We start from the raw sequence: 11321 nt of genomic DNA on the forward strand, positions 1-11321 counted from the left end.
CTCGCGTTTAGTCCTCCGTGCACGTTTTAAAGGGAATGTTGTCGCGTTTAGTCCTCCGTGCACGTTTTAAAGGGAATGTTGTCGCGTTTAGTCCTCCGTGCACCTTTTAAAGGGAATGTTGTCGCGTTTAGTCCTCCGTGCACGTTTTAAAGGGAATGTTGTCGCGTTTAGTCCTCCGTGCACCTTTTAAAGGGAATGTTGTCGCGTTTAGTCCTCCGTGCACCTTTTAAAGGGAATGTTGTCGCGTTTAGTCCTCCGTGCACCTTTTAAAGGGAATGTTGTCGCGTTTAGTCCTCCGTGCACCTTTTAAAGGGAATGTTGTCGCGTTTAGTCCTCCGTGCACCTTTTAAAGGGAATGTTGTCGCGTTTAGTCCTCCGTGCACCTTTTAAAGGGAATGTTGTCGCGTTTAGTCCTCCGTGCACCTTTTAAAGGGAATGTTGTCGCGTTTAGTCCTCCGTGCACCTTTTAAAGGGAATGTTGTCGCGTTTAGTCCTCCGTGCACCTTTTAAAGGGAATGTTGTCGCGTTTAGTCCTCCGTGCACCTTTTAAAGGGAATGTTGTCGCGTTTGGATAAACGCTGCAAATGTCAACTTAATCGGGAAGTTACCTTTAAATGTAAATTGCACTATAACACAGACGTTCCTCTGTCTAGATGAAATCCAGCCCTTAGCCTAACCTGAGTTGTTTTATGAGACTGAGATGGGGACACACACAGGGGTGGGCGACTCCAGTCCTCAGGTGCCTGATTGGTGTCACAGTTTTGCCCCAGCTAACACACCTGACTCCAATAATCACCTAATCATGATCTTCAGTTTAGAATGCCATCTGATTAATCAGCTGTGTTTGCTAGGGATGTGGGGAAAGTGTGACGCCAACCAGAACCCAGAGGACTGGAGTGGCCCACCCTGCCTGGGGAAAAACACTGACATTCACTTATATCAGAGGGAAACAGTGTGGGAAAGTGTTATGTGCAGTGTGTGTGTGTGTGTGTGTGTGTGTGTGTGTGTGTGTGTGTGTGTGTGTGTGTGTGTGTGTGTGTGTGTGTGTGTGTGAGAGAGAGAGAGAGAGAGAGAGGGAGTGCGTCAGGTTCAAGTACGGGTGACTGCATATATGTGTGTGTCTTTTTGTGTGTGTGTGTGTGTGTGTGTGTGTGTGTGTAACTGACCTTGGAATCGTCGGTGTGTGTCTCCGCCCACCATGTATTCTCAGTGGGCACTGGGATGTCTGGGATGTCTGGGATGGGATGTCTGGGATGTCTGGGATGTCTGGGATGGGATGTCTGGGATGTCTGGGATGTCTGGGATGTCTGGGATGTCTGGGATGTCTGGGATGTGTGGGTGTGGGATGTCTGAATACCAAGCTCTGCAGTACACACACACTCCAGTGATGCGCAGGTTGACTCATAACCCTCAGTCAGTGCATAACAGAGAAAAGAAGGAATAAAAAACAGCATGAGTGTGTTATCATTGTGCCGTTCAGATCAGTAGACGACATTGAGGTTTTTAATGTATTAATTGTATCTGCCATTAGTGCAGAAGTCTCAGCTTTAGGGCCTAGACGTATCCGCACCAAATACAAAACACATTTTTATTTATTTAGAACATTTTTATTTCATCTTTATTTAACTCGGCAAGTCAGTTTAGAACACATTCTTATTTACAATGACGGCCCGCCTCCAAATGCTTTTGGGAACTTGGGCAGAAAAAGATAACAGGAACTGTACTGCGCGTGTTCTATATCCGCAGGTCAGGATTGGGTGGAGACCTCAGATGTTCACTTCATCACATGTAGTCGGGCGGTTGTGGATGGGTGTGGGTGAACAAACAGCTGACACATGCATCACTAACGCACACACACACACACACACGCACACACGCACGCACACACGCACGCACACACACACAATCATACATTTTTACTGGAGTTTTACAGTAGACAGAGTTGCATTCCTTTTATCACAGAGACTCACACACCTCTTTACTTTTCTGTCTCTTCTGATGCAGGTCTGAAGGTCTCCCCTCCCTCCCTCCCTCCCTCCCTCCCTCCCTCCCTCCCTCCCTCCCTCCCCTCTCCTACACACCCTACATCCACAATGGAGCCTCTGGACAGGACAGGCTGGACACTGCTCTCTGGTGACCCCGACACCTCCACTCCCAACCTGGGCTATCACTACTCCTACCCTGATTCTGGTCCTGCAACCCCGTCCTTCCCCTCCCCATCCTTGTTCCCCAGTTCCTCCTCCAACGTGTCCAGTCAGAGTGTCCCGTTCCAGGGCAGCAGTACCCTGATGACTGCGGTCATCTCCCTGAGTGTGTTCGTGGTCGGCCTGATCGGTAACACCCTGGCCATCTACGTGGTGCTACGCTACGCCAAGATGAAGACCGTCACCAACATCTATATTCTGAACCTGGCAGTCGCAGACGAACTCTACATCCTGGGACTTCCCTTCCTCACCACCCAGGTAGCCTAGAGGTCAGAGTTTAGAGATTAACTCTACATCCTGGGACTTCCCTTCCTCACCACCCAGGTAGCATAGAGGTCAGAGTTTAGAGGTCAGAGATGAACTGTACACCCTGGGATTTCCCTTCCTCACCACCCAGGTAGCATAGAGGTCAGAGGTCAGAGGTTAGAGACACACTGTACACCCTGGGACTCCCTTCCTCACCACCCAGGTAGCCTAGAGATTAGAGGCTAGAGGTTAGAGGAGTGGGCCAGCAACCAGAGGGTTTTCGGTTTGAATCCTAGCTCCGACAAGGCAACATCTGGTCTGGAGTAAGGGTAACTGAAAGGTATCTGGCATCAGTGTCCAAGATGCCATCTAATCTCTGGCCGTTGTGCCCTTAAGCAAGGCACTTAAGCTGTAAATGGCCCTCTGCGCCAACCTCTGTGTCTGTTTGTCTTTCTGAGGGGTTTGAATAAAGCAGAAGACAACTTACAATGAAGTAATATCTTTTTCTTCCTCCTCTTCCTCTTCCTCCTCCTCCTTCCAGAACGTTCTCTCCTACTGGCCGTTCGGCTCCTTCCTGTGTCGCATGCTGATGACCGCTGACTCCATGAGCCAGTTCACCTCCATCTTCTGCCTGACCGTGATGTCTATCGACCGCTACCTGGCCGTGGTCCACCCCATACGGTCTACAAAATGGCGGCGACCGCGAGTGGCGAAGGTGGTGAGCGCCGCGGTGTGGGCGTTGTCGTTGGTGGTCGTCCTGCCCGTGGTCGTGTTCTCCGGCGTTCAGGACACGTTCAACTCGTGTAACATTAGCTGGCCGGAGCCGCAGGATGTGTGGTCGACCGTGTTTATCCTGTACACAGCTACGCTGGGGTTCTTCGGACCGCTCCTGGTCATCTGTCTCTGCTACCTGCTCATCGTGGTTAAGGTGGGGGGGGTCATAGGTCCAAATCATTCTGGTTTTCTTCTGTGTTTCTGTGTTAGCTACAGTACCTTTGTTTTGGTTGCTCGTTGTGGTCAAGACTGCATTATTAGACATGTTTGGTTCGGCTGTTTGAACTCTGACAGAGGATGTTTCTTTCATTTGGTCATTAAATGCTTCTCTGTGTTGTTGTTTTGTGCAACAAGCTCTCACAGTCTCACCTCAGAATTAGACGTTTATCCATGCTTCTCCTAAACGTCAAATTTTTAAGTGTTTAAGGTTACATTTAGGCATTAACTCTGAATGGTTAAGTTTAGGGTATTAACTCTGAATGGTTAAGGTTAGGTATTAACTCTGAATGGTTAAGGTTTGGGTATTAACTCTGAATGGTTAAGGTTTAGGTATTAACTCTGAATGGTTAAGGTTAGGTATTAACTCTGAATGGTTGGGTATTAACTCTGAATGGAATGGTTGAATGGTTAAGGTTGGGTATTAACTCTGAATGGTTAAGGTTAGGGTATTAACTCTGAATGGTTAAGGTTAGGGTATTAACTCTGAATGGTTAAGGTTAGGGTATTAACTCTGAATGGTTAAGGTTTGGGTATTAACTCTGAATGGTTAAGGTTTGGGTATTAACTCTGAATGGTTAAGGTTTGGGTATTAACTCTGAATGGTTAAGGTTTGGGTATTAACTCTGACTGGTTAAGGTTAGGTATTAACTCTGAATGGTTAAGGTTAGGGTATTAACTCTGAATGGTTAAGGTTTGGGTTGGGCTTCAAACAAAGATTTTAAAAAACAACCTTATATTGCTGGATTTGAACATACAACCTTTGCACCAGAGGCAGATGCTTTCACCCATCTACAACACCCCATCAAAACCCCAACCTACTTGAATGCACTCACTGGTGCCCCTAGTGGTCTGTTTCCACACCACCTCCCCACCTCAGACCTGGATGGACTAATACTGACTTGTGTCCCGGGTGACCTGGCTGGTTTTCTGGTCATTATCTTCAAGGTGTGTGAGAAAGCATTCCGGAATATTATTTTGTTCTGTTTTGTCATTCCAACCATTCTTTTCTGTGTGTGTTTTATATTGACCTATTTGTATGTAAGAGATATTCTGCTGCAACGTTCCCTTCTCTAACCAACACCATTTTGTTCCTCCTCCAGGTGAAGTCTTCAGGTGTGCGGGCGGGCTTCACCAAGCGCCGGCGGTCAGAGCGCAAGGTGACCCGTATGGTGGTGATCATCGTGGTGGTCTTCGTCCTCTGCTGGCTCCCCTTCTTCATCATCAACATCATCAACCTCATCATCATCATCCCAGAGTCCTCCGTGACCGCCGGCGTCTACTTCTTCTCTGGTACCAGAAGAAACCTAATAGCACCCTAATCCCTGTGTAGTGTACTACTGTTTACCAGAGCCCTATGGGGAATAGGCTACACTCACTCTAACCCTAAGGGGGAAAGGGTTGTAGAGAGGAGGAGAGGGGAAAAGAGGGAAAGAGTGGAAAGAGGGGGAGGAGATGGGAGGAGAGGGGAAAGAGGGGGAGGAGATGGGGAGGAGAGGGGAAAGAGGGGGAGGAGATGTGGAGGAGAGGGGAAAGGGGGGAAGAGGGGGAGGGAATGGGGAAATGGGGATGAGAGGGGAAACAGAAGGGAAAGAGAGGGAACGAGGGGGAGGGAATGGGGAGAGGGGGAGGAGATGGGAAAAGAGGGGGAGGAGAGGGAAAAGAAGGGGAGGAGAGGGGGAGGAAAGGGGAAAGAGGGATGGGATAGAGAGAGAGAAACAGAGAGAGAGAGGTGGGGGGAGAGAGAGAGAGAGAGGGGAGAGCGAGAGGGAGAGAGAGGTGGGAGAGAGAGAGAGAGAGAGAGGTGGGAGAGAGAGAGAAACAGAGAAAGAGAGAGAGAGGTGGGAGAGAGAGAGAGAAAGAGAGAAAGAGAGAGAGAGAGGTGGGAGAGAGAGAAGGAGAGAGAGAGACAGGTGGGAGAGAGAGAAGGAGAGCGAGAGAAAGAGGTGGGAGAGAGAGAGGTGAGAGAGAGAGAAAGAGAGAGAGAGAGAGAGAGTGAGAGAGAGAGAAAGAGAGGTGGGAGAGAGAGAAGGAGAGAGAGAGAGAGAGAGAGAGAGAGAGAGGTGGGAGAGAGAGAGAGAGGTGAGAGAGGTGGGAGAGAGAGAGAGGAGAGAGAGAGAGTGAGAAAGAGAGGTGGGAGAGAGAGAGTGAGAAAGAGAGGTGGGAGAGAGAGAGAAGGATAAAAGTGTGAGACAGACATTGACCATTAGTTTTGTCTCTACTCCCCAGTCATCCTGTCCTATGTTAACTCCTGTGCCAACCCTCTGCTCTATGGCTTCCTGTCAGACAACTTCAGACAGAGCTTCAGAAAGGTGGTTATGATTTATTCAACCTTATTTTCACCTTTATTTAAACAGGAAAAGATACTTGAGGCTTGAAAGCTCTTTTGCGAGGAAGACCTGGGGACCTGGAGGTACTTCATGGCCAGCAGCACCATCCCCTTCACAGAACAATCTGTTATTTCATAGAATAGACATTTATTAGTACATGTTCTGTATTTATATAAAATACCAGTTTTTCTCAGTGCTCACCACAGTGCATCGTCTTCCCGGTCCCATGTGCTTGATTTCTTCCGGAAGGTTCTGTGCGTGCGGAAGGCCAACGGCGTGGAGGATGGTGACCCCAGCGCCCCGAGGATGGAGAAAACTAGAGAGACGACAAGAGACGACTCCTTCCTGTCGCCTAGGAACCACGATGGACACAACGGACACACACCACAGAATAGCCAGGTGAGGAGGGAGTGACACACGGCACACAGCAGCCAGCTTGGAGTGGAGGGGAGGAGGACCAATCAGTGTATAGTATAGGGAGGGGAGGAGGACCAATCAGTGTATAGTATAGGGAGGGGAGGAGGACCAATCAGTGTATAGTATAGGGAGGGGAGGAGGACCAATCAGTGTATAGTATAGGGAGGGGAGGAGGACCAATCAGTGTATAGTATAGGGAGGGGAGGAGGACCAATCAGTGTATAGTATAGGGAGGGGAGGAGGACCAATCAGTGTATAGTATAGGGAGGGGAGGAGGACCAATCAGTGTATAGTATAGGGAGGGGAGGAGGACCAATCAGTGTATAGTATAGGGAGGGGAGGAGGACCAATCAGTGTATAGTATAGGGAGGGGAGGAGGACCAATCAGTGTATAGTATAGGGAGGGGAGGAGGACCAATCAGTGTATAGTATAGGGAGGGGAGGAGGACCAATCAGTGTATAGTATAGGGAGGGGAGGAGGACCAATCAGTGTATAGTATAGGGAGGGAGGAGGACCAATCAGTGTGTGGTATAGGGAGGGGAGGAGGACCAATCAGTGTGTGGTATAGGGAGGGGAGGAGGACCAATCAGTGTGTGGTATAGGGAGGGGAGGAGGACCAATCAGTGTGTAGTATAGGGAGGGGAGGAGGACCAATCAGTGTGTGGTATAGGGAGGGGAGGAGGACCAATCAGTGTGTGGTATAGGGAGGGAGGAGGACCAATCAGTGTATAGTATAGGGAGGGGAGGAGGACCAATCAGTGTATAGTATAGGGAGGGGAGGAGGACCAATCAGTGTGTGGTATAGGGAGGGGAGGAGGACCAATCAGTGTGTGGTATAGGGAGGGGAGGAGGACCAATCAGTGTGTGTATAGGGAGGGGGTATTACTGGTGCTGTGGTCTAGTATAGGTAGTTTATTAGAGGACCAATAGTGTGTGGTTAGGGAGGTAGGATTATCAGTGTGTGGTCTCAGTAGGAGGACCAATCAGTGTGTGGTATGGGAGGGAGGAGGACCAATCAGTGTGTGGTTTAGGGGAGGAGGAGGACCAGTAGTAGTGTATATATGTTTAGTGTATTGGTATCATCAGTTTGTGTCTATTTAATGCAATAAAGCATTGTTTTCATGTGACAGAGGGATGGAGAGAGAGAGGGAGGAGGACCAATCAGGTTGGTATAGGAGAGGGATGGAGGACCAATCAGTGGATGGAGAGGGAGAGAGGATGGAGAGAGAGGGATGGGAGGGAGGATGGAGAGAGAGGGATGGAGAGTATAGGGTTGGAGGAGAGAGGGATGTGGTCTCAGAGGGTAGAGGAGAGGGATGGAGAGAGAGGGATCAGAGAGGGATGGAGAGAGAGAGGGATAGAGGGATGGAGAGAGAGAGGGACTGAGAGGGATCAGTAGAGGGATATATGTTTATTACTGTGGTCTCAGTAGAGAGGGATATATGAGACTGGGTCTCAGTAGAGAGTGTATATATGTTTATTACTGTGAGGGATCAGTAGAGAGAGGGATGGTTTAGATTGGATGGAGAGAGAGAGGGATGTTTAAAGCATTGTTTTCAGAGGGATGGAGTGAGAGAGATGGGAGAGAGAGGGATGGAGAGAGAGAGGGATGGAAGAGAGAGGGATGGATGAGAGAGAGGGATGAGAGAGAGAGGGATGAGAGAGAGAGAGAGGGATGGAGAGAGAGGGATGAGAGAGAGAGGGATGGAGAGAGAGGGGGAGAGAGAGAGGGATGGAGAGAGAGAGGGATGGAGAGAGAGAGGGATGGAGAGAGAGGGATGGAGAGAGAGAGGGATGGAGAGAGAGGGATGAGAGAGAGGGATGGAGAGAGAGAGGGATGAGAGAGAGAGAGGGATGGAGAGAGAGGGATGGAGAGAGAGGGATGGAGCGAGAGAGGGATGAAGAGAGAGAGGGATGGAGAGAGAGAGGGATGGAGAGAGAGGGATGGAGAGAGAGAGAGGGATGGAGAGAGAGAGGGATGGAGAGAGAGGGATGAGAGAGAGAGGGATGGAGAGAGAGGGATGGAGAGAGAGGGATGGAGAGAGAGAGGGATGGAGAGAGAGGGATGGAGAGAGAGGGATGGAGAGAGGGATGGAGAGAGAGAGGGATGGAGAGAGAGGGATGGAGAGAGAGAGGGATGGAGAGAGAGAGGATGGGAGAGAGAGAGGGATGGAGAGAGAGAGGGATGGAGAGAGAGAGGAATGGAGAGAGGGATATAGAGAGAGGGTTGTACAGGGGGAGATGGAGAGAGAGAGGAGAGAGAGAGGGATGAGAGAGGGATATAGAGAGAGGGATGGAGAGAGAGGGATGGAGAGAGAGGGATGTAGAGAGAGGGATGAGACGGATATAGAGAGAGGGATGTACAGGGGGAGATGGAGAGAGAGAGGAATGGAGAGGGGGATATAGAGAGAGGGTTGGAGGGGGAGATGGAGAGAGAGGAGAGAGAGAGGGATGGAGAGAGGGGATAGAGAGAGGGATGGACAGGGGAGATGGAGAGAGAGAGGATGGAGAGAGAGGGATATAGAGAGAGGGGAGGGGGAGATTGAGAGAGAGAGGAGAGAGAGAGGGATATAGAGAGAGGGTTGTACAGGGGAGATGGAGAGAGAGAGGAGAGAGAGAGGGATGTAGAGAGGGATATAGAGAGAGAGGAGAGAGAGGGATGAGAGAGGGAGAGGGAGGGGAGAGAGAGAGAGATGGAGAGAGAGGGATGAGAGAGAGAGGGATGGAGAGAGAGGGATTGGAGGGAGAGGGATGGAGAGAGAGAGGGATGGAGAGAGAGAGGGATGGAGAGAGAGAGGGTTGGAGAGAGAGAGAGGGATGGAGAGAGAGGGATGGAGAGAGAGAGGGATGAGAGAGAGGGATGGAGAGAGAGAGGGATGAAGAGAGAGAGGAATGGAGAGAGGGATGGAGAGAGAGGGATGGAGAGAGAGAGGGATGAGAGAGAGAGGGATGGAGAGAGAGATGGATGGAGAGAGAGGGATGGAGAGAGAGAGGGATGGAGAGAGAGGGATGGAGAGGGGGGATGGAGAGAGAGAGGGATGGAGAGAGAGGGATGGAGAGAGAGAGGGATGGAGAGGGGGATGGAGAGAGAGAGGATGGAGAGAGAGAGGGATGGAGAGAGAGAGGGATGGAGAGAGAGGGATGGAGAGAGAGAGGGATGGAGAGAGAGGGATGAGAGAGAGAGGGATGGAGAGAGAGAGGGATGGAGAGAGAGGGATGGGGAGAGAGAGAGATGGAGAGAGAGAGGGATGGAGAGAGAGAGAGATGGAGAGAGAGGGATGAGAGAGAGAGGGATGGAGAGACTGATATAGAGAGAGGGTTGTACAGGGGGAGATGGAGAGAGAGAGGAATGGAGAGGGGGATATAGAGAGAGGGTTGTACAGGGGGAGATGGAGATGGAGAGGAGAGAGGAGGGAGAGAGAGGGATATAGAGAGAGGGTTGTACAGGGGGAGATGGAGAGAGAGAGGAGAGAGAGAGGGATATAGAGAGAGGGTTGTACAGGGGGAGATGGAGAGAGAGAGGAGAGAGAGAGGGATATAGAGAGAGGGTTGTACAGGGGAGATGGAGAGAGAGAGAGAGAGAGAGAGAGAGAGAGGGTTGTACAGGGGGAGATGGAGAGAGAGGAGAGAGAGACAGAGAGAGAGGGTTGTACAGGGGGAGATGGAGAGAGGGAGAGGAGAGAGAGAGGGATAGAGAGAGAGGGATGGAGAGAGGGATAGAGAGAGGGAGGAGAGAGAGAGATGGAGAGAGGGATATAGAGAGAGGGTTGTACAGGGGGAGATGGAGAGAGGGATAGAGAGAGAGGGTTGTACAGGGGGAGATGGAGGAGAGAGGAGAGAGAGAGGGATAGAGAGAGAGGGTTGTACAGGGGGAGATGGAGGAGAGAGAGGGAGAGAGAGAGAGGGTTGTACAGGGGGAGATGGAGAGAGGGATAGAGAGAGGGAGACAGAGGGGAGAGAGAGAGGGATAGAGAGAGAGAGGACAGAGAGAGAGACAGAGAGAGAGGGAGAGAGAGAGGGATGGAGAGAGAGAGGAATGGAGAGAGGGATATAGAGAGAGGGTTGTACAGGGGGAGATGGAGAGAGGGATAGAGAGAGAGGGTTGTACAGGGGGAGATGGAGAGAGGGATAGAGAGAGAGGGTTGTACAGGGGGAGATGGAGAGAGGGATAGAGAGAGAGGGTTGTACAGGGGGAGATGGAGAGAGCGATAGAGAGAGAAAGGCAGAGGGGGTGATTGAGGAAGAGTGAAAACGGGGGAGAGGAGGACAGAACAGTGTCCAACCTGCTCAATATGGTTGCGACATATAGAGGTGTGTGTGTGTGTGTTCCCCCTGTCGTAACACAGTAACACAGTGTGATTGAGTTGTTGTAGCAGACAGATTGGTTCTGGTTAAAGTCCTTTTTGTGTGATTCAGCTCTAAAGGAAACAGATTGAAATAGAAAGCTGGTATTGAGGTGAACAGGAGCTCTCTTTATTTTGTTCTGTTTCAGTCAATCATTATGGATCACACTCTCCATGTTGCACACACACACACACACACACACACACACACACACACACACACACACACACACACACACACACACACACACACACACACACACACACACACACACACACACACACACAGGCACGAACACACACCTGAGGTGCCACTGTCTCTTGCCTCTTGTCTCTGCAGGCCGTCCAATTGGAGCCTTGTGGTAGCCCAGGGGAGAAAACAAGGCCCTCAGGGCCCACTGTGATTTGCCAGTCCTCGCTTTAAACTCTCCTGATTGGCCGGTTTGAAGTCTCTCTGTGTGTCTATGTCTGTGTCTCTGTCTGTGTCTCTCTCTCTGTCTCTCTCTCTGTTTCTCTCTCTGTCTCTCTCTCTGTCTCTCTCTCTCTCTCTCTCTCTCTGTCTCTCTCTGTGGGAAACATGTGTTAACATTGCCAAAGCAAGTGAGGTAGATAATATACAAAAGTGAAATAAACAATACAAATTAACAGTAAACATTACACATACAGAAGTTTCAAAACAGTAAAGACATTACAAATGTCATATTATATATATATACAGTGTTTTAGCAATGTACAAATGGTTAAAGGACACAAGATAAAATAAATAAGCATAAATATGGGTTGTATTTAC

The 11321-nt window shown here is 50.0% G+C and overlaps 1 protein-coding gene across 1 annotated transcript; it reads left to right on the top strand.

The window, feature by feature from the left end:
* Nucleotides 1-2068: 2068 nt before the first annotated feature.
* Nucleotides 2069-11093, top strand: LOC112242087 (somatostatin receptor type 5-like). Its single transcript, XM_042314051.1, has 6 exons — nucleotides 2069-2462; nucleotides 2992-3378; nucleotides 4544-4733; nucleotides 5670-5752; nucleotides 6020-6169; nucleotides 10872-11093. The coding sequence occupies exons 1-6, from the start codon at nucleotides 2094-2096 to the stop codon at nucleotides 10953-10955; spliced, it is 1263 nt and encodes a 420-aa protein (XP_042169985.1). The 5' UTR covers nucleotides 2069-2093; the 3' UTR covers nucleotides 10956-11093.
* The last annotated feature ends 228 nt before the right edge of the window (nucleotides 11094-11321 follow it).

This window comes from Oncorhynchus tshawytscha, unplaced genomic scaffold, assembly GCF_018296145.1.
Source record: "Oncorhynchus tshawytscha isolate Ot180627B unplaced genomic scaffold, Otsh_v2.0 Un_contig_9770_pilon_pilon, whole genome shotgun sequence".
In the NCBI taxonomy this organism is placed as follows: Eukaryota; Metazoa; Chordata; class Actinopteri; order Salmoniformes; family Salmonidae; genus Oncorhynchus; species Oncorhynchus tshawytscha.